The sequence below is a fragment of the Pelodiscus sinensis genome, chromosome 14, assembly GCF_052426305.1.
Source record: "Pelodiscus sinensis isolate ZL-2025 chromosome 14, ASM5242630v1, whole genome shotgun sequence".
NCBI classification, from domain to species: Eukaryota; Metazoa; Chordata; order Testudines; family Trionychidae; genus Pelodiscus; species Pelodiscus sinensis.
This window is the reverse complement of record NC_143065.1, coordinates 6440138-6459235: the sequence shown is the minus strand read 5'-3', so window position 1 is coordinate 6459235 and position 19098 is coordinate 6440138. Positions and strand designations below refer to the sequence as shown.

The window sequence follows — 19098 nt, the reverse complement described above, 5'->3', positions numbered from 1 at the left end:
GAGACCATATCAAAAGCCTTGCTAAAGTCAAGGTATATAACATCCACTGACTTCCCCATATCCACAGAGCCAGTTACCTCATCATAGAAGCTAATCAGATTGGTCAGGCACGACTTGCCCTTTGTGAATCCATGTTGACTATTCCTAATCACTTTCCTCTCATCCAAGTGCCTCAATATGGATTCCTGAAAGATCCCTTCTATGATTTTTCCTGGAACTGAGGTAAGACTGACCGGCCTATAGTTCCCTGGATCATCCTTCTACCCTTTTTTGAAGATGGGCACTATGTTTGCCTTTTTCCAGTCATCCGGGATTTCTCCCGATCTCCACGACTTTTCAAAGATAATAGTCAAAGGCTCCACAATGACATTTGCCAACTCCCTCAGTACCCTCGGATGCACTAAGTCCGGACCCATGGATTTATGTACGTTTAGCTTTTCTAAATAGTTCCTAACCTGTTCTTTACCCACCACGGGCTGTCCATCTTCATCCCATCCTGCGTCACTTAGCGCAGAAGTCCAGGAGCCGACCTTGTCCGTGAATACAGAGGCAAAGAAAGCATTGAGTACTTCAGCTTTCCCCATATCATCTGTCACTAGGTTACCTCCTTCATCCATTAGGGGCCGCACACCCTCTCTGATCACCTTCTTCTTGTTAACATGCCTGTAGAAACCTTTCTTGTTATCCTTCACATCCTTAGCCAGTCGCAATTCCATTTGCGCTTTCACCTTCCTGATAACCCCCCGGCATTCTCGAGCTATACCTTTAAATTCCTCCCTGGTCATTTGTCCAAGTTTCCACTCTTTGTAAGCTTCCTTTTTGTGCTTAAGTTCACCAAGGATTTCCCCTGTAAGCCAGTCCAGTCTTCTACCATGTTTGCCTCTCTTGCTATGCGTCAGGATGGTTTCTTTCTGTGCCTTCAAGGCTTCTTTAAAATGCTGCCAGCTGTCCTGGACTCCTTTCCCCTTCATGTTAACATCCCAGGGGATTCTGCCCATCAGATCTCGGAGGGAGTCAAAATCTGTTTTTTTGAAGTCCAAGGTGTGTGCATGTCTTTCCATATCAGCAATATACATTTCTACCCATGTTCTGCCCCAAGTTTCACTGGACAGTGGAGGAAAGACACCCTTACACACTAGAAATGCAGAGAGCTCTGGTCTTGTACTTAAAGCATACCAAGCCCTTTTGGAAATCAGCACTACTTTTTATTGCCACTCTGAACCACATGAAGGGGCTACCAGTGTCCTTTCAATGGATCTCTAATTGGATCACTATGTGTATGTGCACCTACTATGACTTGGCATGGGTACCCTTGCCTTAGGTCGTCCGTGCCCACTCTACCAGGCCCCAGGCATTCTGAATGGCTTTCCTGGTGCATGTGCCCATCCTGGACATGTGTAGTGCCACAACCAGGTCCTCAGTCCACACATTTGTCTCATTATTCCATCACTCAGCAGGCTAGAGATGACATTGCGTTTAGTAGAGGTGTGCTTCAGTCAACAATGTCTGTGAGCTACTATCCATTTCCAGGAGCACTGCTTGGAGTCACCTGATGTGGAATGGACATTGTCAAGCACTCGAAGAAAAGACAGTTACTTTTTTGTAACTGGTATTCTTTGAGAAGTGTTGCTTATGTCCATTCTACAACCTGCCCATGTGTCCCCACTGTTGGAGTTTCTGACAAGAAGGAACTGAGGGTGAAGGAAGTGCACAGCACTCATTATATCACACGATGGAAGCAACCTACAGGTACTGGTAAGGGAAAAACCTCTGGCTCACCTAATGTGGAATAGACATGAGCAACACATCTTGAAGAACACCAGTTATGAAAAGGTAACTGTCTTAGAACATAACATAAGGGCTGGGGGAAAGCTGACGGGTATGGAGGAGCACATGGATTGGATTGAGACACCTCTTAGGATAGTGTCTATTAATAGAGATTCTCTATGTTCTAGTAAGGAGGAGAGGATGGAAGAAGATAAAATATGGGTAAGATCAGATGAGAAACAGTCAAATGAAAAAGCGTCATTCAAACACATCAGGAAATGCCAAATAGCTAAATAGAGAAAAAATGTTAACGTGCTTATGCACAAACATTAGTCTAAAAAACTAGAGTGCCTCTTAAAATGAGGGATAAGGGATCTTTCAGAAAAGGCTTTATTTTCCGAAATATCCGTGTCTAAACTGGCGCTTTTTTCCGGCAAAGCTCCGAGCTGGAAAAAAGCGGCAGCCATTTTTATGCTAATGAAGCAGGGGAGATTTAAATCCCTGTTTCATTTGCAATTGCGATATGTCTAATTTGCATCCCTTTTACGAAAAAGGGATGCAGTCTAGACACAGCCTAAATGTGTACAAAAAATAAAGCAACTGCTTTGACAGCTGGAGCTTCGACTTTGTCCAACGCGGCGCTAGTATATTCGTATTCAGTCACCCATGTGGTCCATGCTCCCTGAGAGTGAGAACAGGGATTTACAGTGGTATATAACAGGCGATCGCACCACTGACTGCATGCACAGTGCTGAATAGTGACATAATTGTCCCTATTTTCTGGCTAAGCTGGCATTACACAGAGACACTTATTGTGGAAAACACAAATGAAAATTGTTTCCAATAAAATGCATAAAAGCTTAAATATTAATTATTTTTTAAAAATAATAAAATGTTATTGTAATGGAATTTTCTTGCGGAACCTTTATTTTCACTTCACGGAACCCCAGGGTTCTGCGGAACCCCATTTGGGAAACACTAGGATAGAGACTAAGACAGAGAATATCTTATTGCCTCTATATAAATCCATGTTACACACACATCTTTAATACTGCATACAGTTGTAGTCACCTCAGCTCAGAAAAGATATATTGGCACTGGAAGGATTCAGAAAAGGGAAACAAAAATGATTAGGGGTTTTGAATAGGGATGTTAAATATCGATTAACTAATCGAATAGTTGATGGGATTTCCATTGACTGTTATATTAGTCAATAAGGACTAAACCGCAATCCAGCTTTGAAATGTACAAGAGTCCTAGCAGGGCTCTTATATTAAATTATATTAAATGATTTGATACCACATTAAATATAGACAAAATTATCCAATATATTTAACTATTCCAAATATTAATGCAACTTGATTGTCTCCTAATTTTGTTTATATGATTCCATGGCTTAAGCTTCTTGCAAAGGCTTACTTAAAATTAATTCTAAATGTAGATAAATCTTTGCATACAGATTGTTCAAAAAGTAAAATAGGTTTTGTTGTAAATTGAATAGGGAACTTTAACACTTCTATTAAAATAGTTCTAGCATGGTTTTAAGGCTACTGCTGTACAAACTATTGCAAAATTAACTTCAGAATGACTATTTGGATTTTCCTCAGAACATACCAGTCTGCAAACCTTTTGTAAAAAAACTTCTTTTTTTTTTGTCTTACAGTGAATATGATATTTATGGGTTCCAGACCGTCCCAGAAGACGATGAGGAAGAGAAATTAGTCGCAAAGGTGCGAGCCTTGGATCTGAAATCCATTTCTCTCACTGAAAATCAAGAGATTTCCACTGGAGTAAAATGGGAAAATTATTTTGCAAGCACAATGAACAGGGAGATGATGTGCTGTCCAGAACTGAAGAATCTTATCCGCTCTGGAATCCCACATGAACATCGTTCCAAGATGTGGAAGTGGTGTATCAACCTCCACATTAAAAAGTGCAAGGATAGCACCGACCCTGGGTATTTCCAAACCCTGCTTCAGAATGCTCTTGAAAAACAGAATCCTGCATCCAAACAAATAGAGCTAGATCTCTTGCGAACTTTGCCAAACAATAAGCATTACTCTTCTCCCACTTCTGAAGGGATCCAGAAGCTACGAAATGTCCTTCTTGCATTTTCATGGAGAAATCCTGATATAGGATATTGCCAAGGTCTCAACAGGTATTCTATTTTAAATCTGATAAATGAAAGAGCAGCATACTAGAATACATGGTAGATATGTATACAGTAAGGATAGCACTGTGCTTCAGGACATGATTATTTTTATTTGTTAATTTCACTAAAGATACTCCTCATCTTGCTGATTTGATAATTTGGATGTTGTTTCAAACCTTGGTAACAGTTTGGAAGGAAATGTATCAAATAGTAAAAGTACTAAACAGAAAGAATTTGCAGGAAAAAGTCATTCAAAATAATGTTTAAAAGTGCCATTTTAAGACATTGGTCATAACACTGATACATTTTTTGAGAAATAAGGGGCTAAGTTCTTCCTCCTAATATATGAAGAACATGTTCATCTAAGGGCCATGTTGTGGCATATCTGATCATCTTTCAGAGACCTGCACTAAAAGGAGTTATCTGCACTCCTCCAGCCCCTCTCCCCCACAATAATAGTTTTCACTGGTGAACATCTGTGGAATTTTAATTTTTCCCACTTATTTTCACATAAGCCTCAGTTAGGGCAAGAACATTCTGTTTAGCATTCACTTATTAAATGAATTCTTGAACTTTTTTTTTTTTTTTTTTTTGCAAAGAGAATCTGACCCAGAATTAAAATAAAATAAAGATTGACCGTTTTTAAAGTTGTCACTTCTCCTTGATAACTGTTATGAGACACTTGATTGGGATATGGTTGTATTGGCAGTTTGAAGAGAAGAAAGAGATGGGGTAAAAGGAGGAGTGGGGAAATTCTATCTAATTTGGCTTGTATGGAAGTAGATCTAATAACAGTGCCATAGACATTTTCTAGATATTTTGTAATGAAATAAATCCTCATGAAATAAGAGAATTCTGTAGATTGTATGGGTTTTTTAATCTAAAATAACATGTGCCTAAATCAAGACAGATTTTTTTTTTTATCTTCAGAGCCCAGGAATCTGTTGGTTTGGAATGCTTAAATAGTACAGAGATAGCTGCCAACAGAAGAACCTAGCAAAAACTGACATTGTGGGGGGACGAAGTGTGCTAGTCATTTTTGCTTACTGTGTGTGATGAATGGAAGAGGTACTACCCTATTCTGGACATCCAATCCATTCAGTTAATTAAATTGCCTTAAGGCTTAAACCCAGAGACAGCGGGTCCTTAAAAATCTCATAAGAACGGCCATACTGGGTCAGACCAAAGGTCCATCTAGCCCAGTATCCTGTCTGCTGACATTGGCAAATACCAGATGCCCCAGAGGGAGGGAACACAACAGGTAATCATCATGTGATCCCTCTCCCATCATCCATTTCCAGACAAACAGAGGCTAGGGACACCATTCTTACCCATCCTGGCTAATAGCCATTGATGGATGTAACCTCCATTAATCTATCTAGCTCTTTTTTGAACCCTGTTAAAGTCCTAGCCTTCACCACATCTCTAGGAAGTACTGGCTGGAAGCCAGGATAGTCAATAAAAAGAGTGTATTTTTTTCAATTGCTCTTTAACACCTCGCAGCCAAGTATGCTTTACCAAGTATAGGGGTTTTTTGTTAATAAAATCACCTTTTTAAGACTATGATCAGACTCCTGTGTCCTAGGAGGTTCTGTGTGCATGTGCCTGAGACTGAAAGGTCAGCTGTTAAGATAACAGTGGCAACACCTGGCAGAGAAAGTAGCGGGGGCACCAGCAATGCCTCTCCTCACCTCTTCCCACGCTTCACCCCTCCCCGCTTGCCTTTTCCCAATATCCCCCAGAGTGACAAGAAGTGGTGCTGCTTGGACTGGAGCTGCCCAGCTTTGTCATGGTCAGAAATTACAGGTTGTTTTACAAGCTCTCCCCTTAAGGAGGGTTCAAGAACTTGGCAGGTGGGTGCCCTATGGGAAGAAATTCCCAAGTGTGTCTTCCTGGGTTCTCAAAGTGGTTTTTTTCATTTGGATGGTGCCAGCATAACATCCACAGTCAGGGAATCCATGACCTTGGGAAGTTTTTTTAAGCAGAAACTTTTAATGGCAGGGTATTTTAAAGTCTCTTGTAGGCCCCTACCTTCTGCAGTCGAAGTGCCAGAGTGGGGAACAGCCTTGACGCTGTGCTGGATAGGTGAAAGAAACTAGTTAAGCAACCTTCCCACGGGACTTATCAAAAAATAGGGAGCTTAAACAAAATCTATAGGATTACACACATGGGTAGAAGGCATAGGTAACACAAGGTACAAAAGTGTACTCTTTTGATCACTTATCACCTACCTGTGCATAAAAAAGTGAGTCCTGAAGGTAATTGTATTATGCCCAAAAATGAACTAATCTTAGCCCATCACAAAAGATATGGCCATGCTGGATCAGCGCCATCATGCTCTTAGCCAACACCATGAAATTAAGAAGAAAATACAAGAAACCTCATGGCTAAATTGGAATGTCAAATTGGCTCTGACCTAACTTGTTAAAATAATTATCAAATATTTTAGCTGTTTTAGAATGTTAATTGTCAGACTTCAGCAGATTCACAAAACATAAGGGAAAGTTAGTATTTACACCCACACTATAGTGTCCTTCGCCTTGCAAAGTCTGAGAAGCTGTCAAAGTTCTAGGATGTCCTAAGCAGTTACTATTTCCGCTAGGGATGTGAACGACTAGTTGACTAGACCCTCCCCCCACCCCGCTGCCTCAGTCAGAAATAGGCAGCAAGGGGGCAGGGAAGAGGATGGAGTGTTTCAAAGCAGCAGCACCACTTGGAGCCTGGGGCCAAACCCTGGGCTCCCCATGGCATTTCAAGGTGGCAGCACCACATGGAGCCTGGAGTCCATGTGGTGCTACTGCTTTGAAACACCACGGGGAACATGGGGCCAGCAATGGGCAGCTTGAGTCCCCCACTGGCCCTGTGCTCTCTGCAGTGCTTTCACTTTTGAAGTGTAGCAACAGCCCTGGAGCTCTTGCTACACTTCAAAGGCAGAGACACCCTTATTGACTAATCAAATAGTCAATGCAGATTGCATTGACTATTCAATTAGTCAATTAATCTAACTTTAACATCCCTAAATTCCACATTCAGGAGACGTTTCAACAAGCAAGTGATGTTAGATTAAGGCATCTGACTTGAAAAAGAAAGTCAAGTCTGATATTATGTGCACTTAATGTAACTTTGGTGTTCAGAGCTCTCCTTATCTATGTAAACAGGAAAACTAGCAATGCACTTAACTCACCTTTGATCGTGTTATAGTTTTCATGAAATAGAAAAATAAGAGAAACACATTCATTATTTTATTTTTAAAACAATACAGCCCAGCCAATTACTATTTTGCAAACCCTGAATATTACATCCTTGAAAGCTGCTACATTCTTCACTTAGAATACTTTATAGTAGAGCTCTAGGGGAGTCATTCCTCAAAGTGTGTTTTGTGTTTTGTTTTTTGTTCTGATTCAGTGGCCATTCCAGCTTCTTCACAAAAGGGAAGAATCAAATGCAGGTCTCTTTGTTCCCGGAAAAGGGAGATGATTATCACTTGATACAGCAAATGTGATCATCTATGGGTTTTTTTTCCATAGCTTTTGGGGACTAAACTTCTAAGGCTCCAAACATACAAGCTGGTTTATGTGGACTGATCCTTCTAGGTGCATGGTGCTCCATTGACTTCCATGGAGCTCTCTTCAGGCACAAATGTTCTGTGCCAATGCAGCTTGTAAAAATGGGCCTTAGCATATTACAAAATACTTTGAAAAGCCGCACAGCAATTTCGCTTTAGATGCAAGATACTTTTGGAAAGCTTAATCATTTGGAAATTCCAGGAATACATCCAATTAAAACCATTCTTAAATTTGAAGTCTTTTAACCTAGTTTCTCAATTAACATCTACAGTTACTGTAACTTGGAAGACATTAAAAACAGGACTGTGCAGCACTTTAAAGACTAACAAGATGGTTTATTTGGTGATGAGCTTTCGTGGGTCAGACCCACTTCCTCAGATCAAATAGTGGAAGAAAATTGTCACAACCATATATACCAAAGGATACAATTAAAAAAATGAACACACATGAAAAGGACAAATCAAAGACATTAGTGAGAAATACTGACCTGCTTTTTCTCTGTTGTTTTATATTGTGAATATGCTGCCAAACTATGTATAATCATTGTCACATTTTTCCCTGTATAATCAGTTTTTCTGATTTGATTGTGAGAAACACACAGCAGAAGGGGAGAAAATTTTGTACTTGTGTTCAGAAATCCATACATTTTGGTATGAAGTGTTGGATATGCACAGCCCTTAAAATTACTCTTGGCTCATTTTTGAAACTGTGGTAAATTTCAAGTTGTCAGTGTTGCTATATATACGCCAATAGTTTTAAAGAAATGTTAACTCCTTTAATTCTCTTACAGAAGACTATATAAATAATGCACAGGGCATTCTTTGTGTGTAACATGTAGGAGGATTTTTATTTTCAACTCTGCCATTAGTAGAGACTGTGTGGATTGAGAGCTACAGCAATGGCCTTAGAACCAACAGTTTCCAATATTTTAATTTTCCAACCCACTGCCAAAACGGCATCCAGCTAATCAGTTTGCTTCCTTTTGCCTTACTGGGTTCACTTATTTAGCTAAATAAAAGTACTGAAGCCCAAGACATGCCTCCTACTCAGGCAATCATAATAATTTTAAATGCATTTAGTAAAGTTCTATTTTAAAAAAATGTTTTGAAAAATTTGATGTGTGTTTTAGTGGGCTTGTTTTCAAAACTGACTCTCTTTATTTGTAGATTGGTAGCAATTGCACTTCTCTACTTGGAACAGGAAGATGCCTTTTGGTGTCTGGTTACAATAGTGGAAGTTTTCATGCCTCGTGATTATTATACTAAAACTCTACTAGGCTCTCAGGTATGCATTATGCCAAAATAAAACACAGCTTTGATAAGTGCCGCTAAAATATGGTTTCAATCTAATTCTGATTTTGAAAGCTAGTTATTGGACATTGGTTAAAATGAAGGTAATAATATTTGCCTCTAATAAGAGGGCTTTTATGAGATTAGTGATAGAGATGCAGCCGTGTTAGTCTGGTCTATCTGAAACAAAAAACAGGACTATGCAGTACTTTACAAACTAACAAGGTTGATGAGCTTTCGTGGGCCAGACCCACTTCCTCAGATCAATTTGTGGAAGAAAACTGGCATCAATTTGTGGTCGAAAATTATGAGATTAGGTTGTTTAGTATATAGAAGTGCATTGATCAGTAGAAGAGACCTGATTGAGACTTCTAAGTATCATTACGGTATAAATGTTTTTTAAAAAAAAGTTGTGTGCTTTGAAATATGAACAGAACTGTGTACGTGCTTAATCGCAGTAATAGCATGTCTCTCCTCTTTAGGTTGACCAGCGAGTATTCAAGGATCTGATGAATGAGAAACTGCCACGGTTGCATGCTCACTTTGAACAATACAAAGTTGACTACTCACTCATAACTTTTAACTGGTTTCTGGTGGTATTTGTGGACAGTGTGGTCAGTGACATCCTCTTTAAAATATGGGACTCTTTCCTATATGAGGGGCCAAAGGTGAGTTTTGTGAGCTAGATGTTTTGCAGTTCACGTAAGATATAACAATACAGTGCAGTGCTGAAAAATTCAGGGTGGGGGATTTCACAACAGTTCTAAGAGCTGGTCAGAAATGAAGTGAGGAAGAATTTACATAACAGCCTTTTCAGCCAACAAGTTCTTCCATTTTAAGTTATGACTTGGACATTTTCCATGACTTTCATTATACAGAATAAGCCCTAAGTATTTAGGTAGTTCCCTTTGATAATGCTTTAAATACATCCGATTCCTTTTTGAAAAATAAACAAATATCTAACCAATATTTCCTGGTTACAAACACTCTCTAAAATAGAAGTTTAGGAAAATGCAAAACTTGGCTGTGACTAGGGAGGTGACATTTATTTGCTGTAGGGAGACAGGAAACTATCATTTTTGTTTTTAATTTCTGCAGACACTAATCTAGTATATGGGGAATCTAAGCCATTAATTAAAATTGCAGAATTAAAGAGACAAACAGCTGCCAATAAATGTACCACCTCAGCAAAAACTCACAGCTGAATAGAACTCTGACAGTTCTATTTAAAAGGTTTTATTTTTCTCAGATACTTAGATACAACACAAAATTCAAGCTAATAGGGAGGTGGGAGAGAGAGGGAGTGAGAGATGGGATGGGGGAAGTAAGCAAGAGTAGTAAATTGAATGCCTTAACCTTCTCTTAACATTCCAGTTTACCCTGTGGCTTTTGGTTAAATAACTTTACAGTGAGCACAATACTGTGATAAGATATACCTGCACAGGGTAGCAAAGTGATAGGCCTGCTGACCCCACTCCATCATGGAGAGAGTGTCAAGACAGTTGTATCTCTTTCCCATAACTAACTGAGCAGCTGTTGGCAAAAGTTGAATTGACTTTCAGTTCCCTGTAACGTAATTCCCAAGTGTTCAAATACCCCAACAGACAAGACTGCGAGAAGCCAGATTTTGAAAAACTAATTACTTTTTTTTTTTTTAAACATGACACAGAAAGCTTGTTGTTTCAACTCTGCAACAGTGTTGGTGTTTTGTTAGGCCATGTTGCCTTGACTTTACGGTTTCGTTTTTGTAAGGCACTCGGAAGCTTTTGGACACTAATTTATTTAGAGGTGCCCAAGTTGTTATATATCTGGGGGAAAATGTTTGATCATTGCATGCAGAGCTGTTTCCCCAACATAAGGCTACCTTGCACACATGCAAAAAGACTACGTTTCAAAAAGTTGGTTTTATATAAAAGTGACAGTATGAATCATTGTATTCAGAATGTAATATGTATGTATCCATACCTTTTTTGAAATCCAGGTGATTTTCCGTTTTGCTCTGGCTCTCTTTAAATACAAAGAAGAGGAGATGTTAAAACTGCAAGATTCAACATCCATATTCAAGTACCTCCGATACTTCACTCGGACCATTCTTGATGCTAGGTAAGTAATTTAATTATATACCTTTAACATCAACAGGATTTTATGTTGGGACACAGATGAGAAACACTTCACCTAGATGAACAGCATCTGTTCAGAAAAATATCTGAGATTTCTAGTCACTGGTTTGATTTTTGTCTATCCTCTTCCTTAAAGTGTGTGTGTGACTCCCCCATTTCAAATTCAGAAGCGAGAGAAACAAAAGTAAAAACAAAACAAAAAAGTATCTGCTGATAAAATGATAGTCATCTTCTTGTAAACAGTTTGGCAGTTTCACCTAGCATATCAATACCCGGATATTTATTTTGCCGTGTTTCCACTTACTCTTATTTATATTTGTATTGCAATTGTATCGTAACCTGGGGCTTCCAGTACATAGACACACACAAAGCATAAAATAAGAGGTCTGGAGTAAGGATGTGAAAGTAACCGTTTATACTGGGGCGGGGCGGGCAAAAAGGCATCCACGGGCCTGATCCAGCCCCCGGAGGCCCTGCCACTCCTCCACCCCCAGGCTAATTAAGGCCTGGGGGCGGGGGGAAGTGCACAAAGTTTCCTCTGCCCTGCCAAGAGCACCAGGTGCTTATAAGTGCCATGGACTCCTGGCAGGATGGGAGGAGACTTCACATGCTCCCCCACCCCCAAGGCCTGAGGGCAGGGGGGAGTGCATGAAGTTTCCTCCGCCCTTCCCCCACCCTGCGAGGAGCGTGCGGCCCTTAGAAGTGCCACGCGCTCCTGGCAGGGCAGGAGAAGTCTTTGCACACTCCTCATGGTCTGTGAGTGGGAAAGGCTGGACATATCCTGGCCCTGCCTCTTCTGTTTGAGGCCCTGCCCCTTCCGGTGTGACCCGGGGCCACTTCAAACACTTCTGAAGTGGCCTCTGGCAAAAAATTATTGCCCACCCCTGGTTTACATGGTTAACCGAAGAGCCTATATCAGAGGCAGGGAGTCGGCATTTAAGCCAGCTCCCCATGCGTACTAGCTCCTGAGGAGCCGCATGCCACCCAGCATTGGCACCGGCCCCCTCCACCTGGGTTTATCCATGTAATCACTGCAATTTTCAGCAGTTACACGATTACATAATTACATGTGTTTTAAGATCCCTAGTATAAACGTGCCCTATTGAGCAGTGTCGTGTACTACTGATACATGTACATAGGCAAGCATTGAGTAGTCAAAATATTTTAGTGTGTGTGTGTGTGTGTGTGTGTGTGTGTTTAGATACAGTTGCTGTTGTGTCCTTAATTCTTTGCATAGGAAGTGCCGTTTATGTGAACTCTGTACAGCATAAATTAACACCTAATGTTTGTACATATCTGATACAGGGAGAGGATGGTAAGCTAAAGAGCAGCAAACAAAAGTATTTTTCATAAAATGGCAGTTTGGATTGGAATTTGGCACAACAGTATAATACACATGGAATTTTTTTTACCATTCTTGGCTGTCCTCTAATAACAGCCAAACCAGTGGAGCGGCTGAGATGTTATTTATTAGAACAAATGTCATGTGACTTAAGGTTTAAAAACTGATTCCTGTTTGGAGCTCCCTCTGTGTTGGGTGTTCTGCATGGAAGAAAAAAGGGCAGATTCACCCAGTGCTTAAAGATGAATGAGAGGGCCTGACCCAGTAAAAATTCTCTGTACTACCACATAGGAGAGGGAAGTTTGGCTTTGGCTCCCCCCAAGTGGCTCTGTGAGAATATACAAATCACACTGGTTCTATCTCAGAATTGACTCCCTCCTCCTTTCCCCTCTGCTGATGATGATTTAAGGAATGTCTAAAGAGAGTTGTATTTAGTCCTTCTTGGACAAAGGAAAATCGTGATAATGATTCCAAACATAGAAGTGGAGAAAAGAGTGAGGGAGCCTGGGGAGGTGGGTGGAAATGTTTTTAAACACACAAAGTAACAGAAAGATAAATGCAATGCATGCTTTCTGAACCTGAACCTTTTGAGTAGTCCTGAAATCTTTGACCTATATTCTCCTTTGAATTAAAATGACTTTCCATACCAACACCATCAGAAAGTGATATTTACAGCCTAAACTGTTGTCCCTCCCTTATTTGAACAATAATGTCAGTCTTGAAGCTTACAAGACTTGTAAAGCTGAACCTTCTTTTTAAATAAGTGTGTATAACACCTGGTGATTTTTAAAATTGGATTACTCCAGCCCCCACAGAATCCTTTTTGTATTACCAAGGCATGTTTGCTAAACCAGGTTGGTTTAAGTCTGTAAAACTTGGGCCCCAACTATTTACTTTTTTTAAACTATATTTCTTTTAGCTTAGGAGTGGCAGGCTGGTGTTCTCTGATGGTTTAAATTAATGTACATGTTGGTGTACGAAAGCTTAATAATACATAAGCATTGCAATCTGGTTATTTTTAATTCCATTCTGTATTGGAATAAAATTGGCACTATCAATTTATCAGTACAGTGATTTAGTACTAATGTATTAGTGCTACAGTGACACCTTGTGGATTTAAGCTGAATTGATTGATTTAAAAATTAGTCTTCATAAAGAAAGTCTCTCAAGTTACTATTTTACAAACAATTTACTGTTAAAAAATATTTTTGAACTTGTAAAGCTTAGTGATAGGAAAGTTCTGAAGAGGCTGGAATAATTAATTGCACTAAAATATTTATGGTGTAGACTTGGCAACTGCTTCTGTTGTCTGGCCAGCATTTAAGGCGGGGCTGGGCAAAATAGAGCCCACGGGCTGGATTCAGCCTGTGGACACAACAGGGAGCCTCAAACACACTCCCTGCCTGTCCCGCATGCCACTCAGAAAAGTGGCTGTGGGGGTCTGTTCATCTTCGAACAGCTGCAAGCCCGAGAGAGAGGAGAGAGGCTGCCTCTACCCCCAACACTATCCCATTGGCCACTTTCCGGCCAATAGGAGCTGCCTTTTAAAGAACAGGCAGTGCATGAAGCACCCTTCCCCCCTCCCCTCAGGATCACAGCTGTTCATACACACATGCCACAGCAGCTGGTGCAGGGGTGGGGGAGGCAGGGAGCCTGCCTGAGAAACCTGCTGGGCTGCTGGCCAAGAGTCGTCCAGGTAAGTCTTGCCTCTGGCACCCCTGTACCTCTCTCCCCTCCCCCACTTCTGCCTCCCTACTCCTGCCAAGCTAGTTCACATAACCTAAACCCTCTGCCCCCTTCTGCACACATACACCCTCCCAGACCCTGCACCCTAATCTTTTGCCCCAGGTCATAACCCCCTTTTGCCCAAGGTCACAACCCAAACACCTGAACCACTTTCTACACCCAGTCCCCTGCCCCACATCACAACTGCATCCTTCACACAAACGCCCTCCCAGACCCCACAACCTGTTCTGCACCCAATCCCTTACCACAAGTTCCCTTTTGTACCCAACCTCCATCCCAGACCCTGAACCTCATCTATTAATATCATGGAAGAATGCAGCCCTTGACCATTTTCCAAATTCTTGGAGTTGGCAGCCATCAAAAATTATTGCCCACCTCTGATTTAAGGGGACATTCTGTAACACAAATGGGCATTTTAAAACTGCTTCTTTTCCAAAGCTACCTTGAAATTTCATACAAGACACATCAGAGATTAATTTCACACCATGTATAAAGCACTACAGTGAATGAAGCTTAAAACTGCCATTAAAAGCCATGGATCCAGTGGTGATCGTCTAATCTTAGGTCATCTTTCAGGAAACTGAACAACATTGCTTTTGGGGATCTGAATCCTTTTCCACTGCGTCAGATCAGAAACAGGAGGACTTACCACCTGGAGAAAGTGCGCTTAGAGCTAACTGAGCTTGAAGCCATTCGTGAGGACTTCCTTCGTGAACGGGAGACCAACCTCGATAAAAGGGACCTTATCAGCGATGATGAAGAAGATAGTTGAGAGAATTCATTGACTTACACTTGTTTGGAATTGTGACCAAAGCTTATTGTGTGGGTTAACTTCAAATACATTTCTATCGTATCCTTTAAAACTGAATGTTAAATATTGGCATTTGGAAATATGCGGGACAGATTTCCAAACCTCAGCACTTTCTTTCAAAAATATTGTTTTGTATAAGAGGCCAAACAGTTCTGTTTACATCTATGTTCATGCAATTGTAGAGAGCACTTAAGAATTAGTATCTTTCAACCAGTTAAACAGCTGAGCTGACAGTTGTTCTTCTGAAGTGCCCCATCACAGTGCCTGTATGGAAAATGGTATAGAAACATCCTTTCTCTTTTAATCTAACCTCTTGTCTCATTTCTGAAGCAGTACATTATACTGAACATAGTTATACATTTTTATAGTATAGCCCCACAACATGAAAGAACACCATTTTTCAGTTTCAGGCAGATGCACAAAACTGGCTTTCATAGTATTTTCATGAATAAATGAGTCATTCTTTGCGTTACAGCTGAGAGAATATGGAATGGAACACACCAAGAGCTTTCATCTTACTCTGTTTCTTTAAAGGGAGCATGAAAATGGGATAGCTAAGAATGAAAATGTGTGTGTATAATCTTTCAGAATACTTTAATTACCATGCAAAACATAACGCATTTATTTTGAACAACTGTTTTATATTAATTATCAGATTATCAAATGTCTGTCAAGTTCTACTGCTTAATCTTTTTGTTTTTCTTCTGACCACAACTTCTCAAAAAATGACAAGCAGCTGTTAAGGGAAGATGGAGTTCACCGCAGGAGTCCCACAAACATGAGTAGATATTCTGTTGCTTACATTGTAGCATTTGTTTTTCATGAAGTTCTATTCTTCTCCCTGTTCGGGGTCTACACTAGAGCGATGTTTGAATTTTAGAAAAGCACCCAAGTGAACAATTTTTTTCATGGATATAAAGTATATTTTCAGTGTATACAATACAGTATCCTTAGAAAGGAAAAGAAATGTTTAGCAAAGCATCAGAGAAACCTAAAAGTCACCGTCTATGAAGGTGTTGGGTTTTTTTGTTTTCTTTTGTTTTTTTTGTGGAAATGAACCATACAGCACACTCCCAAAAACATAGCTGCTGTGAATGATGTATTCATATGTATCCATGAGACAGCTCGGGAAACAGATAAGGTTATTCACTTAGTATTGTCTCTGACAGTATGACTATGAAAAGCACTGTTGCTTCACTTTTTGATATATGCTATTAGAAGATTAGTTAGAGGGCCTGATGGATTTTTCTTGCTTTGCTCTCATTTTGTTTAGGTTTCTTTATAATCATCTTTGCCAAGCTTTTCAATCATCAGAATGTCTGAGCTAAGCATCACTTTTGTGAGAGAAACATAAAATTAGAATTCCAACAAAAGTCATTAAAATCTGTCTCCCTCGAAAGGTTTTTTTTTTCATTTCTATGCCAGTAAAGAAGTGAGAATTGCAATAGTTGTTTGACGTTTCAGCTTACAATAACTTTCCATTCAGCTGTGAATATAGTTATTTAGTAGGTCTCTTCTGTTTCAGTCCTATTCATGTTAAAAAAGATAAAAAATACTGGTGGGAAAGGGAAGGGAAGATTGAGCTGGAGTTTCACAACTTTTTTTTTCTGTTGGCTTAATTGATGAGTGGTTAAATATTTTGCCTTTAAATAAACACATCCTTTATAGAGAAATTGCCTAGTGTTATGCCTAAATAGAAGATCAGCCCATATCTTGTAACTTGAAAATCTTGGTTAGATAGATATTGAAATGCTGTTTAACTAGCAAAACATGTAATTTCAAATATGCAACAAGCCCTTATGCTTATTAGAGAAACTTGGAATGATCTTCAGAATTATTTCAGTTGTGTTTTAAAATATTCATAGCATGCATAGTACAAGCAGTATCTTTCTTACTTACACCTCTTGCCTTATACTTGAATTTACTAGGCAGGTTTTCATGCTATTGCACATTCTGTATTCCTGTTATACTTATTACTATAGTGAATATTTAAATACACAAATCAGACCAACTTTTTAAATTTTCTGATTGTATGCTGTCAGTGTTTTGAAGGAGCTGGTCTCTAACCAGATCTATGTTTCTTCTTTAAAAAATGTTTTCAAGCATTAAATGAAATCCATCCATTTATAAACTTAAGTTTTTCCTTTGTATAGCAACATTTAAAATACTATGTTTGAACATTTACTAGTCTACCACTTGTGGAGATCTTGCTATTTTGAGCCTTAACTATAGACCAGTTTTGTGACATTATAAACATTTTCAAACAATGCACAGAAGCCCTCAGGTGATGCAGAGAACGCTGTTAACTTTTGAACCACTGTACAAGAATTTCCCCATAGATGGCAAGTGTATGGAAGAGTAGAGTTGATTTGCAATATTGAAGGCCCATTCCTCATAAGAAATGATATGCTGGTGGTTAAATTTAATTTCTTGTGTTCCTGCTATTTGTATTAAATGTTATTACTGATGTCTAAAATTTGTGCAGTAACATTAAATGATGTTTTCATGTTTTGAACTGTAAGTTCAAAATCTGATACACAAGAAGTGGAATGCTCAAAGATACCATTTGTTCAGATTATTTTGTTGGGCACAGTGAAATGAGTTGGTTGCTTCAATCAGGTTCCCCATAGCCTGGTGCTTACATTTCAGTAGGCATAATGGCCAAAATTTAAATGGGCAATAAAGACTAAATTGTACTCTCATCATCAAAGTCCCTACGGAATGGGAGTGAGCTTGCTTTACTGTTGTCCATCCTGTTCTGCAGGCAAATAAAGGATTGTGAGTGCTGCTTAATTTATGCTAATGTTCATTTTTTTAAATGAACATACAAGGTTGCAAGCATTCAGTAATATTCAGCAGGTGACACCGGACAAATACAATGTGACCCGGTGAACTGCAAAAGCTGGAATGTGTTGAGGAAAAAAATGTTAACATTTAGGGGAAAACTTGAAAAAGTGCAGAAGGACTTAAGTGTGCATCCCTGCTGTTGATTTAGAAATGAATCCCTTAATGAAAATAATACAGATCAAGTTAAAATTGATGTCAAAATGTCTTTTTCTGTTTAAGGTCTTGTTTGATACTTTCATTACTCTTCACTACAATACTTTTACAGTCTTTTAAAAAATAGAAAATTTCAATTTTATGTACATATGTGAAAAATATTTGTTATGCATGGCTCCCATTACGTGTGTTTATGTAAACCAAAACACTAGATTAAAATCCACTCACCCATTATGCATGATTCTAAATAAAGTAACTTTCCACTGTCTTGTAAAAAATGTTTTATCTTGTTACAGAGAAATCTTGTTATCTTGTTACAGAGAAATCTGTTAGGGATGGTACTTGGTCCTGCTGTGAGGGCAGGGGACTGGACTCAGACTCCTTAAGGTCCCTTCCAGTGCTATGAGATTGGTATGTCTCCATATATACACACACTATCCCTCTTAGCTAGTAGTAGTAATGCACAGTATTCCAGCTCCACCTCTGCCCACAGTATTATAATCCAGTATTATTAGCAAATTTCTTTTATCAGTTAAAAGTATATCTGTGGTTAAGTAGAAAGAATTTGCTTTTCCATTGTTCTTCTGTAGGCATACAGGTATGTACACATAGTAGGGTGTCTGAGCAATAAAAGGATTTTGTAATTTGAAATAGCTAGAGTAAGAGCATTCCTTCATTTTACAAATAAGTCATGTTCACAATCCATGCTAGTTTGTTATGTTAAACTGTTGAGAAATTCAACTAGTCATTTTTCTACTCTGGAGCTATATACAGATGTTTAAATAAACCTTAAGAACCATATTTTTTAAACAAATTCAATAGTGCATAGTATAATAAATCACTTTCAATCACAAAACTTAACTGGTCTTCTTTTGCTAAAGATTGTTGTAAGATTGAAAGAAAAGAAAAATAAACCATTTATTACTTTGTATTATAATTTGGTATGTGTCATTTTTAACAGAAATGCAGGAATCATTAAAACATCCAGCGAAGAACTACATTTTGATACTAGTTCTTTTAAAAGTCAGATCATCAATTTTGAGTTTCAGTGGAAAACTTTTGTCTAGTACAGGAGCAAGTATTATTTGATTACAGTTCTAAAATGAAGAAAAAAAAGCAAATAGAACAAGGGAATGAGTCCGTGAGACTCATATTACATTCATTCTCCTTAATGACATTTCTCTTGTCTGAGTTAATCAAAACAGGACCTTGATGTAATTTTGAAAGTAGTCAAGCTATGCCAGAAGTACAGGAGGCAGAGAAAAAGGAGGGACAAGGCAAAACTGGGAGGCAAGATCAAATCAG

General features: G+C 39.1%; 1 protein-coding gene across 2 annotated transcripts in view; it reads left to right on the top strand.

The window, feature by feature from the left end:
• The window catches only part of TBC1D2B (TBC1 domain family member 2B), a 65451-nt gene extending 46729 nt beyond the window's left edge, over positions 1 to 18722 (top strand). The window contains exons 9-13 of one of the 2 annotated variants that reach the window (XM_075897627.2): positions 3431 to 3925; positions 8652 to 8769; positions 9257 to 9442; positions 10756 to 10877; positions 14547 to 18722. In XM_075897627.2, coding sequence (XP_075753742.2) covers positions 3431 to 3925; positions 8652 to 8769; positions 9257 to 9442; positions 10756 to 10877; positions 14547 to 14754 — 1129 coding nt within the window. In that variant the 3' untranslated portion in view covers positions 14755 to 18722. The remainder of the gene's footprint in view (positions 1 to 3430; positions 3926 to 8651; positions 8770 to 9256; positions 9443 to 10755; positions 10878 to 14546) is intronic. The other variant, XM_075897628.2, reaches the window with a different exon arrangement.
• The last annotated feature ends 376 nt before the right edge of the window (positions 18723 to 19098 follow it).